This window comes from Hermetia illucens, chromosome 5, assembly GCF_905115235.1.
Source record: "Hermetia illucens chromosome 5, iHerIll2.2.curated.20191125, whole genome shotgun sequence".
In the NCBI taxonomy this organism is placed as follows: Eukaryota; Metazoa; Arthropoda; class Insecta; order Diptera; family Stratiomyidae; genus Hermetia; species Hermetia illucens.
This window is the reverse complement of record NC_051853.1, coordinates 37,684,190-37,705,973: the sequence shown is the minus strand read 5'-3', so window position 1 is coordinate 37,705,973 and position 21,784 is coordinate 37,684,190. Positions and strand designations below refer to the sequence as shown.

General features: G+C 41.8%; 2 protein-coding genes across 2 annotated transcripts; one reads left to right on the top strand and one right to left on the bottom strand.

Annotated features, from left to right (window-relative positions):
* Window positions 1–10,749: 10,749 nt before the first annotated feature.
* LOC119657188 (fibroin heavy chain-like) lies at window positions 10,750–11,544 on the top strand. Its single transcript, XM_038063991.1, has one exon. The coding sequence runs from the start codon at window positions 10,796–10,798 to the stop codon at window positions 11,429–11,431; it is 636 nt and encodes a 211-aa protein (XP_037919919.1). The 5' UTR covers window positions 10,750–10,795; the 3' UTR covers window positions 11,432–11,544.
* Window positions 11,545–19,592: 8,048 nt separating this feature from the next.
* Window positions 19,593–20,347, bottom strand: LOC119657110 (keratin, type I cytoskeletal 9-like). The gene has a single exon (XM_038063869.1). The coding sequence runs from the start codon at window positions 20,296–20,298 to the stop codon at window positions 19,732–19,734; it is 567 nt and encodes a 188-aa protein (XP_037919797.1). The 5' UTR covers window positions 20,299–20,347; the 3' UTR covers window positions 19,593–19,731.
* Window positions 20,348–21,784: the final 1,437 nt, after the last annotated feature.

Here is a 21,784-nt window from a genome sequence, read left to right as displayed (position 1 = left end):
AACAATAGAACAAAAAAGATAGATCCCAAAAATTTATGCATATTGCATGGATGATTATATACTATATCAGATTTATAACTGCTTTTGCAAGTGAACGAATCACCCGGCGAGCCTCGTCCGGTTTTTTCCGAAAACGAAGACTTCTGCAAACTTGTTTTTCCATCCAATAACAGGTGTCTTCAATAATTTGCACGCGTTCAACTAGTGAGCAAGCCCCCCAAAAGATATGAATCTTTTTTCAAAGATCATACCGAAACTGCTTTTGATATTGTTACCAGGTCATTAAATATACCACAGCATTTGAAGGCTCCACCTCGCAATGACTAGGGTTTGTTTTCTTGGTTTAAGTAGAAATTTAGTCATAGAAATAAAAGTTGATTTTAATTAGGATTTGATGGCTTTTTTTACTAATTGGATTATTTATGTAGATTGGACAAGATATTTCTTCTGATTTATTTAATCTTTTTGTTTACATCTTTTTGGTTTTCTTTCAAGTACAGTTTTATTGAGTCAGTAGACGATATTAATTTTAACTACAATTCATCATTTTCTTTCCCAACTACTGAATTGTTTGTCCTTAGCCTAGTTATGGTGTGATTGCAGTATATAGATATTTTGACACTTTCCTAAATTTATGACTGTTTACGCTCCTCCATACCTTGTCAGACGTCTTATATTTGTATCACTCAAATCTGACCTTCTCTAATATTAGGAAACAAACAGACATTTTCAAATTGTGTTTTTTTTTAACTATTCAACTTTATTGTCGTTTTAACAAGTTACATCTCAGCAGAAATTATATGTATCTGAAATTAAACAAAAATGTTTCCTTTAGTGTAAAGATACGGTCTTATATATCAATATTAGAGAATAAGTTGGAGCAAGCTAGAGACAATGACACTGAAATATTTTATTAACCTTTTCTCAATCTTCATCTTTCTCAACACAAATAATTTTTATTTACTTTAATCAGGTATTCTCTTTCGTCTGCTCTCCTGCTTTCGTAAATGGGACGTCATGCCAGAATATGTGCTCTCCCCACAGAATTTGCAGGCAATACCCTAAGTTATCCCCAGCTTTCTCAAGTGATACTTCAGCTTACAGTGATCTAAAGTGGAGTATTCCCGCTATGATCCGAAGGTTTTTCTTGGTGAGGTTAAACCAATCTTGCGGTTCTCATTTTTCCATGAAAAGACCCTAAACTTTTCCATTCTTGGTAAGTTCCCTCAATAGAGACCTCTTAACCATGCTTCTTCTTTCTGGAGTGTCATGGCTATGGACCACTATCCAATTCCACAGGGAAGTCCGGGCACATCGAACTCCGTTTCTACACCGTCTTTGGCTAATTATTTCACAGCTTCATCGCGATCTATCCCAATATGGCCTGGAACCCAGAGTATATCAGGCCTCATCATACGAGTCAAACGTATTAAATTCTTCTTTTCCTTTAGCCTTTTTCCACTATCAGTGCAACCCCGTATTGATCGCGGATGCCTTCATTTCGAATGTGATCAAAGCGTATCACGCAATAGTCCAACGCAACATGTTCGTCTCCATTACCGCGACACGCCGGTAATTGTTTTTTACAAATGGTTAATACTCAGAACCATAGAGGGCGACAGGGCGGACGTTCGTTGATAGGTCCACAAACAAGTTGTGGAACAAGTTGCGTTCATCCAGGTTGTGCTGATGCGTGAAGCAATTTCATAATGCAGCTCTCTATTTGCTGATGACATTGACCCGAGATATTTAAATCGCTCAGCTCTGGGGAGGTCACTGTCCCTGGCAATGGTAGTATCGGTGTTATGGGGATCGGGCGACAAGAATTCTGTTTCATCCAGATTTAATCTGAGATCGTGTTGGATGAGGCGATCATTCTATTTTTGAAGAAGTTGTGCAAAAACACTTTTACTATTAGACGCTAGGAAAACATCATCTGCATAAAACAGTTTATTGAGCGCTGGAGGTTTGATGTCTTGTGTGACAGTGTTCATAACAAGACCAAAGAAGGGTGATGAGAGGGCGCTTCCTTGATAGTCATCCACAGAGATACGAAGCCGTTTTCATACAACCACCAATTTTCCAACTTTACTTTTTGGATCGAGGTAGAGCAATTTAACCCCGTGCATGAGTTCCTCTGGTACTAGTTATTGTCGTAGAGCACACCGGATGAATTCATGTGGCACACAGGCAAACGCGTTCTCTAGATCCAAAAATGTGATGTAAAGAGTAAGCGCACAGCAGTTGCGCAATTCTCGATAAACTATGCTTCATTCACAGTTATTTGGACGACTTTAGGAATACGGCTGTCAATGATGTGTCCAGAAGTCTTTATGATATGGGACAGCAACCAGATCGGACGGTAATGTGAACATTCTGTTGGACTACCGTTATTTTTCCATATTGGAATTGTGATGCTTTCTTGCCAGCCAGATAGTGTTATACCTCCCTAAATACTCCGATTGAAGGATGCATTGAGCTACAGTGTTGGGTCCCAGTTCTTCGCTTTCCAGAGATCCGATACCATGTCGTCAGATTCTGTTGCTTTCCCCGATTTCATTCGTTTTATTGCTTTCTCGACGTCGGTTGCGCTGACAGGTGGGATTGCTCCAAATGTCGGCAATGCTTATGGAAATGGAGGTTGAGTGAGATCACTTCTTCTCTTTCGTCACAAATAACTCCATTTAGTACACATGGAGCCAGTACATCCCTCACCCTGTTTTATCGGTGGCTTAAATCGCAAAGCTGCAATCAACGGCCAATGTTGGGGTGCCATGTTTCCCCGCTTTCCCCCGAACGGCTTTGCATACAATCGTTTTATGGACCATGTATTCACAAGTAGTATCCACAAAATCCGCTATTTGCTGGCTTCCCTCATTGCACCCATCAAATCCTTTCCCCTCATGGCAACTGTTGTCGTCTGCCTTTTCATCATGAATGTCGTCCCCAATGACGATATAGTCATCAGCAGGCACATTATAGGTCTTTGCATTGAGAAGTTGCCAGAAGGCATCTTTTCCGCCATCAGGTCGACTTGTCTGAGGTAAAGACGTGATATAATGATGAGCTTCATCATTCAGACGGTCATCAAATCGTACAACTTTGTTAATGGCATCACGGAAACCCTTAAAAATGGCATTGCCAACACCATATTGAGTGTTTTTACCGCGTTGGCATTCTAAGTCGCAGCGAGTTGTTTCGAGCACGTGGCAGCATCTGTCATAACAACAAATCTTGCACATAAGAACTTCCTTGAAGATTTAATTCGGATTAATAGAAATGGATCTTAATAGAATCACTGAGCGAATGATACTTCCAAATTCCTCTATGGGAAGCTTGATAGAGGCAACGCGCGCAATATTCTCAGCAATTAATCCATGTTTGCTCTCCCAGGAAGTGAGGAGATTCATCCAAGGTCAACCTTTCGGATACATCTGTTTCCTGCTGGGATAAGATAAAGAGAAAACCATCTAGGCGACATCGGCACACCCACACCCTACAACATTAAATACATTAAAAATGTTGACTGACGGTTTCGTCCAGGCCAGAGGCCACTCATCAGATGCTGCCTCAATTCTTCCCTGGTGGTGTGTGTGTGTGTGTGGTCCACGGAGTCCTCTTTTTGGGGTAAACATCAAAGTTTATCAAAAAAATGTTGACTGACGATTTCGTCCAGGGCAGAGGCAACTCATCAGACGCTGCCTCACCTCTGCCCTGTGAGCAGCGTGACCGAAAGTAGCGACAGGTGGTAATCACTCCATTTATATATAGTTAACATTTTTGATAAACTTGGGTGTTTAACCGAAAAGGAGGAGTCCGTGGACTACAAGTAAGGAAGTAAGTTGCTTCCCAAGTGGTACCGTCCGTCAATAAGTGGATGCGGACTCAGGACTCCTAGCATCTTCAACAATTAAATACATGGATTTCCGGACGTTTACCTGTCTCGTCCCACTCGAAAGGCGTACAATGAGATTCCATGCCTCATTGTCGCTGAAGTTGCTCCTCCTGTGTATAGTCTTCGTGGTATGTAGGTACCTATTTGTTTTGCTAGGACTAATTTACTTATATTCTGACGCCATTCATGCGTCAAGAACCCTTCCTTATTTCTCGATGGGACTGCGCTCGTCCTACCGCGGCGGCTGAGGTGAACACCCTAGCATTTCTCCGAGGCTTATAATCTCTCAACATGACCATTTAATGAGATTGGATAGTATTTAGTATTTATTTGATCAACAATAAACGGAGAATACTCTAATTACTTATTGCATATACGTGAAGAAGGTGTCAATAACACTATTTTTGTAAGTGGTTAGGAATGAAGCCAGAGGGCGAAGCTACAAACGGTTATAATCCTGTAACATCCTGGGCAAGGGGAAGTTAAAGTGGCATAAAAGCACTGCGAAAGGAACTTCAAAATCATTAAGGTTTCGAATATTGTTTGATGTGTTACGGTAATGAATTTCGGAAGCTACAGAAAAGTTCATCAAGCCTTTGCAAACTTTGAAAGGGACACATCTGTCAGTCAACGATCTACGAATTTGTAGAGATATCGATTAAGGAAAGCCAGACTTTCAGGATAAGTCGTATAGGAAATATTTTTTTTAGGGTTAGGAATCGAGTAAATTACCTTTGCACAGATTTAATTGCATCACAGTCGCATTTATAAAGGATGACAGAGGAATGGACATCCCTGAATTGATAGAAGGAACGGAGGATAAAGTCAAGCATTATGGAAGCGCGGCTGAGTACATCGACATAAAAGAAACTTAAATCAAAGTTTGCTGTGAAAGGCCACACTTACATAGGCCCTTGTAAGAAGCAATCATAGCTAATGACTGACCGCCAAGATAATGAAAGGGTGTCGGGGGAGAGGTTCTTAGTCAATAGTAAAAATTAGAATTTTTCCATATTCGAACCGACAATAGAAAACAATTTAGTCTTCATATAAACGTTTTACTTTTGATTTTACTGAGGTAATATAAACTACGTTGCCTCATACCTTCCTTTATCTGTGCTTGGGACAAGCATGCTATGTAAATAACATGGCGGAGTCAGCCGAGCGTATTTAATTATCATTCTTCTTTTAGTTTAGCGCTTACCTCATCTGAATACCTTGATAACTACCTGGCTCTCTGCTACAATCTCAATGTCCTGCAGCCTATATTGCCTCCGGAAATTTGAGTATACATATTTTTGTCAGATATATACGGAAATATATCCATTGGCGTGAACTACTTCCTCTTTGGAACAACACTCATCCTTGCTATAGCTCTCTTCGCCTAGGAAGATCTCTAGAAATACCGTTAGATTTTTTTCATCGCCCAGTGAAACACACGCAAGCCTGTCCTTCAGGTTTGTGTAACTACCTGACTGTTGTGCTAACTTTAACCCAATAATTAGCATTTCTAAAGGCAGTTATAGCACCCAACCCTACAACCTTAGTATACATTTCTAACTATAAAATTTGTGGTTCTGTTTTCTTACATTTGATTCATCCAGAAATTCAGCGATGCGGATATAGGTATTCTGTATTTTTGCTTACCACATGTTGTCGAAAGCACCCGTGATTTTCGAAAACACACTCTTTATTATCTATTGCCTTGTGCACTACAGCCATCAGGTTATCAGCGTTAGAACGCCATCGTTTGCAGAACAGCGGAAATCCTAGTTGAATTGGTCTGAAATTTGGTACATATCAAGGTTCTTAGGCTGTACTGCTTCTTACGACCCGGAAAATGGAGCCTAGAATTACTAACCGAAGACAGTCCGGGTTAATTCTGGCAAGATGTTTTCCGCGCCGCTTCGCACTCCCCACCTTACGTTGGCTTCCAAAAATATCTCTTTTGCTATTTTTCCATTTTCCTTTTTCTTCACTCTATCTGTTATCGGAGTGTCAGTGTAAGGATATTGTACATCAGTATCGGATATGACCTCGGTAGATGAAAAATGCATGCGAAAAAAAATAAAGATTAGCTTACATACTTTTGTGATTTATGCGATCCCTTTCCTGAATTTCTAGAAGTTATTTGGTTTGGCTACTATACATCATCAGAAGCTTTGTGTATTTTGATCACAGTTTGTTGCCTACCTCTATATGGGCCATATTATTATTCAGGCAGAGAATAAGAATCCCAGCCTATGCTCCTGGAATTTTTTTGTTATCCAGTCCCGGATCATTTGCTTAATGTTGCTTACGAATGTTGGCAAATAGCCCATATCGGCCATATTTACATCTTTAACCTAGTACTGAGAATAAAGTCGAAAAGATATTCACCTCTTCATTTGGGCCATATCTGTTTATGTGTGCTAGGATCGCAGTCGAGCGAAAGTTTTACTAATTTCGGGTGTTACCTCTTGAAAAGTAGTCCGATGCCACAATTGTTTCAGGAGTCTCCCCGTCTACTTCCAATAGAATTTGAATAGTTATGAGGTTTACACCCAACAGTTCTTGGAAATATGTATATTTTCAAAAGACGTGCTTAAATTACCTACTTACCTCTTCTTGGTAGAATACGTATCTACCCTTGGCACGCCTAAAATTGGCATACTGCGGAAGCAGCTTTTACATGAGAGAGGGAGAGAAAGATTCTAGATTCGATTGAAGGAGACACTGTCCATAGGTGACGATATAGAAGAAAACAGGTTAAGGTTGTGGGCATAGAACAGACAGAGACATATAAGGCAGGGTGAAGGGGGAAGTCATTGATAAAGAATAAAAACAATAAAGGGCCCAGAATAGAGCCGTGTGAGACACCAGAGGAGGTGCAGAAGGAACGGGGTATGCAGCTATCAAAAGAGGCAGGCCTCTTACTTTTGCAACCGGTCCTGCAAACCATGATACAAGTGATATGGAAACGCCGAGAGAGGTGAGTTGGGACAGAAGCATCTTGTGGTTGACAGTGTCAATGGGTCTAGTAAAGTCAGTGCAGAAAATATGCACTTCCTACCGTGAATTTAGACATTTGGTAACGAAGTTGGGGATTTTGAGCAGGTTGAAGGCAGTTGACCTAAGCTTAGCAAACCGTGTTTTCACTGTGAGGTGGGCAAAGTGGGCAGACGACAAATCGTTGACATACCTTCCCAAAATTTTGGAAAAGGAAGAGGAAAGCGAAATAGGACGGTAATTTTCATCGGGAGTGCGATCACGGCTTTTATGAATTGGAGCCTCTTCGCACAGGCTACGAAAATAGTTCTCCTTGTGGCTCTTATTGAAAATAGTAGAGAGAAGAAGTGAAATGGACTGACTAGTTTTCAGAAAAAGAGTTTGAAAGGACCGTCGTGACCAGGGCCAACATTAGCGTCAAGCTTGCCAATGAGGTACTAGGCAAGTAAGGGATAAGGAGGGTAATGGTAGGAGAAACGAAGCAAGCTACATCCGCTAGTGTAAAAGAAGAAAAGGAATGAGAGGAAACATAAAGTAGCGAATAGAAGGGGCAGAGTAGGTCACAATAGAGTTGTAGGTTGTGAGCAGAGAAACCAACGAATTTGATGAAAAGAGGAGATAGCTGACTTCATTATTAAAAATGTGTACAAGAAATGTAGAATTCCGTTAGAAGAAACAAAAAAGAAAGTTAGAATAGGTTCCACAAGACAGGAACTTGTTCCTTGCAGCAAGTTCTTAATGAAGTGCAATTATCGCCAGAGCCGAGCTCAGTCCTTCCAGACTTGCCTTATGAATGTTAAACTTGGCAGGTTTGAGCACGGTAGAGGAGTGGAGGTATATAATTTGAACATCGTACTCGAGAGCAGAATGATGGGTATCAGGAGGCACATAAATGATAGCACAAGAGAATTGGGAAAAGCAACGCACAGGAAAATCAGAGAGGGCAAGACAAAGATTGCGATCTCAGTTATTCGCGGAAAGATTAATTGTGCAGGCATTCATGAAAGTGGATAAAGGAAGGGAGGGTGGGAGGAGTTACTGGGGAGGGAACAAAGGGCGGGAGTAGTATCCCAAGAGAGCATAAGAAAGTTAAAGTGTCCAGAGAGGATGAAAGGAAGTGAAGTGTGAAAACCGATTAGGACTTCTGATAATCTCTCGAATCTCTCCTACAGGTGGAGGTGCTAAGGAAGGGAAAATATACACAGATTTGGATGAATGAATGAATCGTACGGTTACAGAATCGAAGGTGGGAGAGGAGGAGGAAAAAAAAGCAGAAAGGAAATCTAACAGCAAACGGCGCACCGGGGCTGGTTGACCTGCCAGTACAGTCTCTGTTACAACGAAGGACAGAGTACCCTTCGACGAGGTCGGAATTGCAAACCTTGTCATCCAGCCAGATTTCGGTAATACGGGCGACGGTAATGCTAAGGTAGATAACTTGAAACTCCATAGCTTGGTCTTTAAACCCTTATATTTTGGTAAAAAGTCGAATATCACGAAACTCATGCAAGGTCTGCCGGATGAGGGGGAGGGAGGGGCTCTCTTGTGGCTAAAAGAAAAATTTTGGAATAAAGGCAAAGACTCCGTTGAGAGAACCATCCTTGGTCAATTTCACAGACAGCAGGGGTAGTAGAAGTGCCAGAATTGTGTTGGCTTCTGATCTAGGCCAAAGTATCGACGGAAGTGCTGGAGCTTGAAACCTTCCCAAATGTTACTGTATCGGCGTCGCACAAACTGAGAAAATCCTTGAAGATCTGGCCCTCGCATGGTAAGGATATGATGACTACTTGGGAGGAATCGAGCTAAGGGATACGACCCCTCAATCCCCCTGCTTTCCATGAGATGCTCGATGAATCACTCTGGCAGTCTAGTTCGAATGTGGACCAGTTTGTACTGGTGCCATCCTCGAATGCCACCTGACTACCATGCTAAAAGATTTCAGAACGTGTACTCCATTAGTCGGCCGGTCAGTTGCATTTGAAAGGGATAGGTTTCCTTGTCTGGTAGATACTCGCCACGTCCAGTAGGGCGATAGAGATTTCTAGGACAGAAACTGGTAGTTCTTTTACCACCCTAAACGCTACGCTAGTTTTAACGGCTACTGTGCCTTAGTTGGATGTCAGCAGCTGAACATCTGATCGTGCGCAACGCTCTTTCTTTTATCATCGTCCATTCTTTAAAATTTTACTTCACGTCTTGATCTCGCGCTTAAGCCATATACTCGTAAATACACTGTGAGCAGCGCGACCATTAGAGTAAGGATTCCACTTCAAATCGAAGGTGCTCGAGATATTTAGGGCACGAATATTAGAAAGAAAGCTCTCTTTTGGCCACAAAGTCGTCTGTTTATGATGTTTAACTTTTGCTTGAGGCCCTGTGAGCACCTTTCACAGTGCAGAGAGGATGGTCCTTCGGCTGTTGCTTCGGTTCATTCTACGCTAGATTCGCTTATCTTAAAACATGACTAGCAGGCAAACAGACCCTCCGTATGAAGTTGCGGAATGAGCGGCTACCGCGGAGAGGTCGTGTGATAATTTACCTAATTGATATGACGAAACTTAGTGGGGAGCGCAAAATTTATAATATTGTTAGGCATCTTTATTGTAAGGTAAATTTCAGGACCAGAGGTAGCGCTGGAGTTCTAGAGTTTTGATGGGGATTTTCCCAATTACCTGTTATCAGTAGCACTGGATTGCATGGCAATTTTTTAGATAATTATTTGCAGATTTCAATATACTTTGTACTAGAGCTCTTAATGAGCATTTTCAAAATCTTTGCCGATTTTTATAAGGCGCTGACATTCTAAATTGCAAATTTTCATAAGCAAAGTATGAAAGCAAAAGTATCTATTCTCGGATATGTTCAAACCTCATCTGACAATTTATGCGAAAACTATGAGAAACTTCTGCTATTTGATTATTCAGTTTGTTTTTAATCCAAAACTTAACGACGCCTCATCTTGTAAATCATCAAATAAACACAATCTGGTAAAAGCATTTCAGTGAATCCTAATTTGGTTGTCTTGAACTTTAATTTTGAATGAATGTTTGATAAATGCTGGCAACGGACATCGTTAAGGTGTCTCAGCATCTGCTGATCAATATTCCCACAATCAAGAGCTTATCTAATTCTTGTTTGGCGAAATTTCTAAAACTTGGGCAAATGAAGGAGATGGTCAACATGAAACCCGTTTTTGAAAAGAGACATGTTTCAGTTTTTTTCCAGCGGTCACACGTGAAGCTTGTATACACATAATATCTATTAAATTCATTATATACAGATATCGGGGAAATCATAATAAATTCAGGTTCGATCCTTTAGATCGGAAGCTTTTTTTTCCTGTTCTCGTCTGATGGCAAAACACTTAGAACTATTTTGAAGATGATTTACGATACGAAGTTTATAAAATTGACTCCAGTCCAATGTTAACTTTTAATGGCTTTGGTCAGTTACAAGGCTGAAACTAGTTTTATCTCTAATCGCTACAAACCTACAAACCATTAATCCTACACACTCTGTAGACTCTTGAAAAAATGCTCGTATTTTGTGGCACATTCGCGGAAAAAAAGAATGTGAGACGCAGGTGTCTTGTATGGTAATGATCTTCACTTGCCACAGTTTGGCTGCCGAATTGTATGCAAATTATGTATATCGACATTTATTATCGAAATTTGAGCCTGATTTAATTAATTCACTCACCATTCACATGCCTGTGTGTATATTTTCGCCACGTTAGAAAACGTGTCCAATAAACTTAATTCTGAGATCATGGGGCCCCGTGCGGGCTAGATCGCTCATGACCCTCAATTAATTTGAATCCTAGACAATAATTAGTTCAGTTTTTAGTAGTATAAATACTACAGAGATCTAACGAATCAGTATCAGTATCAATCCGTACAGATTCCTGACAACATGAAGGTATTCATCTGCTTATTCGCCGCTATCGCTGCTGTCTCCGCTACCTGGACTGGTGGCTATGCTGGCGGTTACTCCTCTGCAGGTCTGCTTAAACCAGGTCTTGTAGGATATGGATACAATGGAGGATACTCTGGACTTGGAGGACTAGGCTATTCTGGACATGGTGCCTTCGCTGCTGCTCCAGCCGTTGTTAAGAGTGTCGCTCCCGTTGCTTATGGTGGATACGGATATGGTGCTGGTCTTGGTGCTGGTTACGGACTTGGACATGGATACGCCGCTCCAGTTTCCGCTGGTATCGGTTATGGTGCCGGTCTTGGCCTTGGCCATGGCTACGCCGCCCCAGTTGTCAAGTCAATTGCTCCAGTTTCCGCTGGCATTGGATACGGTGCCGGTCTTGGACTCGGACATGCCTATTCTGCCCCAGCCGTTGTTAAGTCGATTGCTCCAGTAGCTTCCGGTATTGGTTACGGTGCTGGTCTTGGTTACAGTGCTGGTCTTGGATACGGTGCTGGTCTTGGTTACGGTGCTGGTTTCGGACATGGATACGCCGGTGCTGGCTACGTTAAATCAGTTGCTCCAGTCGCTTATGGCGGTTATGGCCATGGTGCCTGGAAGAAGGCTGCTCACTAAAAAATCAAATTTTGCATAGTAGTTATTTGATACATCTGTCGAGTATTATTGCAAATACGTGTAAGATAGTAGAAATAAAATATATTTAATATATAAAGTACTGGCTTTGAATTGAATCTCATCTTCTTACTTCTGTCTAAATATCGTTGCAGCCGTTGAGGCTCTTCTCAATGTTTCTGATCTAAGACTTCAGGATCCGCTGCTTTCAAAAATCTCAACCCTTCAATTTCGTCCTACATTCCCCCAATCCTTGGATTGCATGTGACCATCGTAACTTTTGCTTATTGATGATCGTGCATTCCTGGGTCCTCAAATACTTCGCACTAGTTATGGTTGCCTTCCATCATGTTTAACCCCCCTTAATTCTCCACAGTGGTTTTCCTTCAAAAGCATTCGGCATTTTGATAGATATTTGCGTGGAGGCTTTGTAGACTTGAAACTTCGTACCCCTATGGAAACTGTTGGCTTTCAAAATCACCACGGCGGAATAGAATGCTTTATTTCTGAGTGAATTCATCTCCTAATCTCATCTAACTCGCTCGGCAATCGTCTGCCTAAGTAAATGAAGCTTTCTACATTTTCTATATTGTATCCATAAATTGTAATGTTTTGTCTGATGCGCATTATTTTTCAGAATTCCGTCCTTAATTTTGCTTTATTTTCGTTGACTTGTAAGACAAATTCGTTTGCTGCCTTTTCGGCATTTGTAAAAATTTATTTTGAAGCCGTAGACGATCATGATGCCATGTTAATGTTTCCTGCATGGGCGATTTGAAGAGTGATGTACTTTTTACATCTACTGGAAGCTGATATGTGCAGTGCTCCAATGTTAGATTGAATAACAGGAGCCAGTCCATTCCCCTGCATTAGTGACTTAATTTTATAACAATCTCCTTCCTAACCCCATCTTCCACGTTTCGTTAGTCAGTTCCCTGACATCAGAGACCCACAAAGAACGGAGTTCGCCTTGACCGATTACTCACCAACTAGCTTTCCCATCCTTAACAAAGGATTCGCCCACTCCTTGCTGGACCATTTCCTCATCAGTAATATTATTAACTCTTATCCAAAATCCCAAAACGATGGTATAATCCTCAAGCCCAGCATCCAGATCTCCATCCCACCATTAGCCCCTGATTTCAAGAAAGCTGATTAGAAACGCATAATTGCAGCCCCCAAAGCAAAATTTCAACCACTATTACTCCCCCCAACAGAGAAGTCACAAACGATACCATTCACCTGATAGTTCGTCAATATACTGAAGTAATTGTAGAAGAATGCGATGAACTGATCCAGGCACGTTCTCCCAATTATCGCAATCTGATTCTTTTTCCCAGTGATATCCTTGAGCAGAGCCTCCGGCGATGACTATTTAGATATTCTACGCAACCCTCACACATCCTAGATAAAATCTAGTTTCTAAACAGGTCAATTTGCGAGAGGGTTTTGACCCTCTACATTGACCACCTTGCCAGCACCGAGCTGAACCCTGTTGCATGCATTTCTAACAATGTGAAATTCCTCCTTAAAATATCGCCTGAAAAGATGAATATCCCTTCTTTCAAGTGCACCGATACACTCTAAATGCCCGCGATAACTCAGAACTCCGGGAAAAATTTCCACTCCTCTATTTTGCCATTTTAAACACTGCGATTTCAATAGCCGCCTTTAAACTAAACAAGTCGGGAAACCAGAAGCTAAGCGCTCCAGGTACGATAGGTCTTGCGTATTTCTTATACAAGCATATTTAAGTGGGTATTTGTCCGATTTGTACCTGGCTCGTAAAAGTTATGCAATTGGTTTGTCTAACCATTCAGTTTAGTGAGGTACTGACATTCAAAGTGTTTCATCATCATCATCAGCGGCGCAACAACTGGTATCCGGTCTAGGCCTGCCTTAATAAGGAACTCTAGACACCCCGGTTTTGCGTCGAAGTCCACCATCTCGATATCCCTAACAGCTGTCTGGCATCCTGCCTACGCCATGGTTCCATCTCATCACTCCACCTCAGGCAGGTCTCCCTCGTCTTCTTTTTCTACCATTGATATTGCCTTTATTGACTTGCCGGGCTGGATCATCCTTATCCATACGGATTAAGTTACCCGCCCACCGTAACCTATTGAGCCGGATTTTATCCACAATCTGACGGCCATGGTATCACCCATGATTTCGTCGTTATGTAGGCTACGGAATCGTCCATCCTTATGTAGGGGGACAAAAATTCTTCGGAGGATTCTCCTCTCTTCTTGCTAAGAATCCAAGTCTCCGAGGAATACATGAGGAGCACTCAAGATCATATACAGTAAGAGCTTTGACCCTATGGTGAGACGTTTCGAGCAAAACAGTTTTTGTAAGTTGAAATTGGCTCTGTTGACTACCAACAACCGTGCGCGGATTTCATCATCGTAGCTGTTGTCGGTTGTAATTTTCGACCCTAGATGGGAGAAATTATCAACGGTCTCAAAGTTGTGAGAAAATATCAAGCGATGACGGCTTTACGGTTTCTTACCAGGGCAGAGGCAAATCGTCAGACGCTGCCTCACTTCTGCCCTGGGAGCAGCGTGACCGTAGCGGCTCGCAGATGTTGAGTGCTCCTTTATATAATTCGTAGAACACGACATGATTATTGACCAGAGCTTGGCCAGAGCTGAAACATATTTGAAAAGTTTGGGTGCAAGCCCTAAGCGAGGGGTCTGTGGACCAGGAAAGAGGGAGTAAGTTGCTCCCCATTTGGTCCGGTCCAGCATTAAGTTGATGCGGACTTAGGACCCCATCATTCTCAGAAAAAAAACATTCTCAAAGTTGCGGTTTCCTATCTTTATTCTTTCCGTTTGACCAGTGCGGTTTGATGTTGTTGGTTGGCTGGTTTTTGGTGCTGATGTAGCCATCATATACTTTGTCTTGCTTTCATTGGTGTGCAGCTCAAGATCTCGCCCCAATCGCAGCCTGCTCGATCTGGTTGAAGGCAGCTTGTACGTCTCAGGTCGTTCTTCCCATGATGCCGATATCGTCAGCATATGCCAGTAGTTGGGTGAACTTAAAGAGGATCGTACCTCTTGCATTTACCTCAGCATCCCGGATCACTTTCTCGAGGGCCAGGTTAAAGATGCCGAATTGTCTTAAGAGTGATCCTGCTGCTTTTATCTGGCCTCGCACATTGGTCAGGATCAACCTAGTCAGTCTTCTCAATTTCGTCGGGATACTGAATTATCTCATGGCCGTGCGGCGCTTGAATGAAGCCTTCAAATTAATTCGCTTAAATTAATTGAAGACTCGCATGTGTATTTCCTTGAGAATCAGGCAAGCCAATTGAGGATAAGAATCGTACTTGCAAACCACCTTAGAACTGGTAACGGAAATGCACATCTATCCGTTCAAAGATGAGTCAAGTTTGGAGAGCTACATCAGAGGAAAGGGAAACCAGCCAAAATTTCTAGAAGTGAAGACAAGGCAAAAGGAACCTGGGATGCTGATCTATTCAGACTTGTGTGGACCGACGCAGATGAGATAAGCAGGAACAGATACTTTCTAACACTCATCCACGACTACTCACGGTTCGTGATCACTATGCGGATAAAATCGAAAACAAAGGTAAGCCATGCAAATGCAGATTATGTTGTAGCCATGAGAAACAGCTGTGACAAAAAGTCAGTGATGATCAGTTCTGATAAAGGAATAGAATACATCTCCAAGAACCTGCAAGACTTTCTTCGGCGGGAGGAGAAGACCAGCCAACACACAGTTACATACGCGCAAAGAAGGAACTGGACGCTAACTGAAACTATAAAGTGAATAGTGCTCGAGGCTGGATTGGACGAGTAGTTTTGGGGAGAGGCAGTACTGACAACGGCGTACTTGCAAAAAAGAGTAGTAAGCAGGAGGGGCGAGAAAACACCAGTTGAATTGTTCATGGTTCATTCATAAACTTTTGCCTCCAAGGTTTTCTTCCTCGTTCCAAAAGAAGAACTTTAAAAATGATACGTCAAGGCGCGAAAAGGAGTTTTAGTAGGCCACCTTGGAGAAGGGGTAGGATACAAGGCACTGGTCTGGGTTAGCAGGTCGGTGAAAGCCTAACTAGCGAAGAAGAGTCGCTCTAAAAAGAAAGAAAACAAGATGTCGTCAAGCCGATCTATCATATATGGGATTCTACATGAAGGACAAGAAGAACAAGAATCAGAAAGTAAAACTAGAGATCTCCAAACAGAAAGTAAATCAATAGGCGAAAATGGAAAGAAGAGTATACCAGCAACTCAACAAAATTGTAATATCGCTAAGAATCGAAAAATGGAAAATCTGTAACCGACGTCAAAAAGAGCAATGTCTGTGGCGGTCAAATAGGCGAAGAGCTGATATCAATAGACGAAATCTGGAAAATACCAGAACTACCTTCAGAAGGCATTTGCTGGTGGCTAGAACAACATCTAGGATTACGAAAGCAGTGTGCAAATAACCGCGTAGATCTTTCCAAATAAAAGACTTGGAAGAAGTTAGCCATTGCCACGGGATCCAGAATCCAGAATGAGAAGATAACGATTTATTTTTGCTGAAGCAAAGGGCAGGTAACACATTGATGATTGTTACCACCAGATGAAGTACTTGCCAGAGGTCCAGACATTGTTAACATGAAACCTAAAAGTAAGATGGTTAAGAAGAAGCATCGTAAATCAATCATTCACAAACAGCCCAAACGCAACTCCAACTTGGTTGAAAAAAGAGAATACGCACTGCTGAATGGAAACTTAGCGAAGTTTCTGGACATCACCAGGACTTGCACTTCATGAAGCTGGCAAATGGTGCGGATCCTATAATACAACGTTCAAAATCTACCAAAAAATAAATCAACTTTAGAATTCTATGTTGACCCCTAATAACATTGAGTTCATGTGCTACAAGAAACTTTCAGTCTAAACAGCGTATATAGGTCTCAGCATTTTGTTGTGAGATGAGATACTTTAAATCGGTGGAATTATCGGCCAAAACTCGAGTCGGATGATATTACAGCTCGTTTCGTGAAAAAAATTGCGAGGAGGAAGGGCACTGTCATTTCAAGGAACCCCTTGCCATTCGGCTCCTCCACCGATCGAGTTCTATCTTCCTTGCAACGAGAAGGACCCAAGCGTAATGATCAACATGGTCTCATCTGTCAGCGCTCCTCAGCATCTCCTCGACAAAGTTGTCGGGAGAGAGATCTTCTGTGTTTAAATAGATAATAACAATAATCGTTGGCGAAACAGTGCAATTGGATCAGGGCCTTGAAGTGTGTTAGAGCACTTCATTCAAGACCATAACGGTATATTACAGGATTGCAGTATCCTGTAGGAGGCAATGTGGTCAGCATTACGCTCGGCCGAGATTATTACCTTGATTTCACTCAGGTACTCATTCACAGCTGAGTCGACTGATATCCGTCGTCAAATCAGGGTACAAACCCCACTGCCACCAGTGAGATTTGAACCGCGACCTTCGGTACGACAGCCTTCTGCTTTGTGTTTAAATAGAGTTGCTGAGAAATCCCATCCCACTTTCCACATGAAAACAAGGTGTGCTGGGCACCGTCCACAACTCGATTGCAAAATACATAATCCGTTGATCGTGCCTTTTTAATCTTGTACAGGTGAGACTGAAATCATCCATGCCCACTTAAGAACTGGGTAAGGAAATAGTCAGTCTCGTCATGCAACGCATCTAAGTTGCCAATGAACCGCGCAGTCTACCTGCCTCAAGTTTCATTTTGTCAAGAAAGTTGCCATTTATCTAGGGTGCGTTGTCGTTCTTCACGACCAACCAGCTTTACGCTCCTTAGCAAAAAAGGCAACGGAGATCACTGCCGCGATCACCATGACGGCCAATTCATAGACAATGCCGTACGCAGACACCATCCGTAAAGCTCTCCGTCTCTGTACGTGCGCAATGAGGCTTACGATATACTTCCTCCTCCTTTAAGGAGGGTGCTGTCCCGAACCTAGATAGCAGGGGTACCTGATAGGAGTTGGGTCCTTGTTTCGGTACTGCTCAATGATGGGAACCAAATCAGCTTTGGTCTTGCAGCAAACTGCACTAGCAACTCGTGAACTGTTGCGCTCTGGTGCATATTGATTTGTAGGATGCGAATCATGGTGATCGGGTCCTAGCTCTTTCCAGTTTTGCTCTGAAGACTGGACACCGCCCCAAACCTACGCAACGTTTTCGTCAGACGCGCTACGGTCCTTGCATAGGACGCAACCCAGTTTTCGTTGCCGGTGTTCGCTTTATTGTCAGGCTGACCGCATTTGCGGCAAGTTGCCCTTCTGGCAGGTCCTCGATAGGTTGCAGACGTGTACTTATAATCCTTAATCCGGCTTTGTACCCTACCCATTACCCAACCAATTCTGATTTTCCCACTGTTTAGTGTCTCCATCGCGTATTGCTCCGCAACTTCCACTTGGCCTCGGGAGTTCGCAGAGGTTGTGCTCCTTCCTCCAAGCGCTTTACCCCCAGTTCGCTCTTCAACGGGATGTCTGCCACCCGTTTAGCGCTGGCAGTGTTTTCATCAGAAGGAGCGGTTATTTCTGCTTCTCTCGAATTTTCTCTTACTCTCCATGTCCGCTTGTAGTACAAAATTCTATCCAGGAGCTCCTCCACTCCATTAGCCCGTTTTTCACCTCTTTGCTGACGTTTTTCGGGGGAAGCGTCGCAGATCGCATGCGCTTCACAATTGCCGCGCACTTCTTAATAAACGTTTCTTTTTCAGCTTTCGTCCCCGGTCCCCTCAAGTGTAACCTAAGATTAGCTGATTTCGGAACTCACCAACGGATCTGCGCTCGTTCGGGGCAACGCGGTCTACTAATACCAGTTCACTGCACACTACCCGATCAGGGTTCCGAAGGGGCTGGCCCCTGACACACTAACAACTACCGCCTTGGCAGTGCTAAGCCTACCCAATCAACGTCAACAAGGAGTTGTCGACGGCTTCGGGGACTTCCAGTGTGTTCCGGTGTGTATTCGTCATTTGCAGTTCCCTCGCCACCGAGAAGCTTTCTCGAAGCTACATAGTACTTGGACCGCAGGTATTATGGCAGCTTGGGGGTCAGAACTACTTGCTCTTTATCTCCGTTGGGATCATGGATAAGTTTTAGCTCAATCACTTTTCCTCAGATACTAAATAACAGTCCACAATTTGTAAACAACAATCGTCACCGTCGCCGCGCAGCCTTTGCTGCAAAGGTTGTGGCATTCATTTTCCACAAATAAATCTCATAATTTGAATTCTTACCAAAGCAAGTAGAAAGATTGTCGGAATCCATCAAAGACAAAGGCCATAACAACATGCGATCAAATTTCCTCTTTAGCAGGATATCACAGTTTCATCTAAAGCCAAAGTTGCAATTGATTCATATTGTGGGTCTCTCTGAAACCTACTTAATTTAACTTAATTGCCTAATGACCTTGATTCTACCAGGAATTAAAGATCTAGCCACTATCCATCATTTAGTCACTTATTACGATTTTATTATTTCACGTTTACGAATTTAATCTATGGAGACGATAATATTTCAAGCATTTAATCTGTGAAATTTCAGATTCTCACTACTGAATTCACCCTTTGGTTATACCATGAATACACTATTATATTACAGCCAATTACACTCATTATACCATCATGCATAATTTCTTTAATCTGTTGATTTGTTGATTCAGATAAATGTTATTAAATGGTTTACATCACTCGGGAAATTCTTTCAAGTACGGGAAATGGTAAGTACCCACTCACGATCACCGCAATGTTAACATTTTTCTGTACAGCATTAACAATTTTGCAAGAAATTTCCAATTCCGAATGTCTTTGCTTTCGTGCAGATACAACATCCATTTATATCATAAGTTATGATTTACCTCAATCGGTTTAAAGTGTTGTTCCGCAATTTCATCTCAAATTAATTCAAACCAGTAAATGAATTCGACAAGTTCTATGCAAGAGGTACAAGAACAGGTTTTGGGACCGAAAAGATGTGACAAGAGTTGATACTATTTTTACCTGATTATTGCGTTTGCTGCAATAATCGGATGATAGGAGAATTTTTTTTTACAGATTATTAGGTAAATCGTACACTCTTTGATGTTGTTTAAAGTTTCAAGCAATATAACTTAAGTGGTATCGCGTAGATCATAATAAAACTACCGATTGAAATTATAATTTAACGTTTTTATTTAACATTATCATAATATGAATTTTAAGAAAAACGGATAACAATATGTAGTATATCACAATTTGGTATAAAATATGAGCTTCATTTCTAGCATTGGTGGGTTAGCCTCTAGTTTCAGTATTTGCCTGATCCATAGCCACTTGAAATACCGCTATCGTAACCTCCAAGAGATCCTCCATGGCCACCTTCACCACCACCGAGTCCTCCGTGACCACCTTCATATCCGCCATATGATCCTCCAGCTGAGCCTCCGAATCCACCATGACCACCTTCGTATCCTCCCAATGATCCTCCATGTCCGCCGGAGCTGGCTTCATATCCACCGAGAGATCCTCCATGTCCTCCTTCATAACCACCATCATATCCACCATGTCCACCGCCTAATTCGACTCCACCGTAACTTCCATGTCCCAAAGATGCGGCAGATTGCCCACCGGAAAGACCTCCGGCATAATTGCCTACGATTCCGGCACTATGACTACCGCCAAGTGCGGCGCCAACACTAGCTGCAGCATTGTGTCCACCACCGTATCCACCGCCATGACCACCACCGTATCCACCACTAATTACAGCACCACCATGGCCACCTCCGTATCCACCACCGAATCCACCATCACCGCCACCCAAATGACCAGCTGATGCAGCTGCAGCTAAGGCAAAAATGCAAACAAATACTTTCATCTTAAAATGTTGACTACAATTTAATGACTGATACTTTCCCGTGCAAGTCTTGGCCTTTTTATAGAGGCTTCTAAATTCGCCTTCGCGCTCACTGGAACGACAGCACACCACCATCTTGCGCTTTCTTTGAATATGCATGATATACGATAGGCGTCACCATTTTTTTATGCTAGCTTTCCCCCAAAAGATTGTGGACTATAATCAATTTGCCACGGACACTAGTTGCAGTAGAAACAGCTGGCCGGAAACTTTATATTCGCATAAAACTAGAGATGTAAAGTTTGCTAAGTATAACAAATAAAAAAACGGGGCAATCAGCGAGGAAAGAGCATCGCTCGTTATGTTATCTGTTGACGCAGAAAGAGATAAAATCCTGGTGTGGCAAATCACAAATTAACAAACAGCAAAAATAACCGAGCCCTCGCGGATGATTAATCGCCTACTCCAGGACAAACTATATCAAATCAAACTTATTAACGAGTTATAATTTATTTCGCAGCTATTGAAGGCATAAGTAATGCGTAACTCTTAGATAAGCATCTGAGATTGTGCATTAGCTTCTTTATTCTGAACAAAGGTGAGCCCAACTTTACACCGTTCCGCATGCTGCACGGTTGCCATTGTGTAATGACTATCGAATTCGGATTGATTTTATAATGTAACAACGGCGTCTGTGAATGTTGGGCAATGAGCCAAACAAAATTTGGTCAATTATTAGGCCACACCCAACCAGTTTATTGATGCATATATTTGAAGTTAAATATAATGGGAAATGGGTTCAGTTTAAAAATCTGCACAACGCCGGCTTTGTAGCAACCAAATAGGTTTTATTAATTTCTTGCAAAATCATTCACATTTTCTGAAGAATGATTTTCATTCATTTAAATTTGTGTTTTCAATTGTAATTAAATGTTATTCAAATAAGACGAAACACATAAAATTGCATTGCATTTAAAACATCTGCTCTCATTAAGTTTAATCGTAAATTGCATGTGAAATGTAAATATATTGCCAAAATTACTTAATGCAGAATATATGGAGTTTGAGATCAAAAAGTGAATGTACATATCTATATGCATCTGGGGTAAGGCAATTGCAATTGTTTTTGCTTGATTTTCCTTCGATTATAATTTCAATGTGTTTAGCAATAGAATAACAATAAGAATCGAAGATATTCACTTTAAGATGAAGCGCTTATGCGTCTTCATAGATGAATCTGCGTTCGAAAAGAGTTTGAAATAACGCTGCCCTAGAAAAAAAGAACACCTTGAGGGACGTATACATCATAGTACAAAACATCAAATAAAATCGAAGAGAAGCAAGTAGATTATCTCTTCTTTGTACTACAAAATCCGGTAATTATCTCTAACATTCACCTCCACTTTTTCTAATTCATTTCATTGAAACGAAAGACTTAAGCGGGCAACTTGATTTTGTATAATTATTTTTTGAGATTTTGCGCACTACCAAACTAACATTCTTTAAC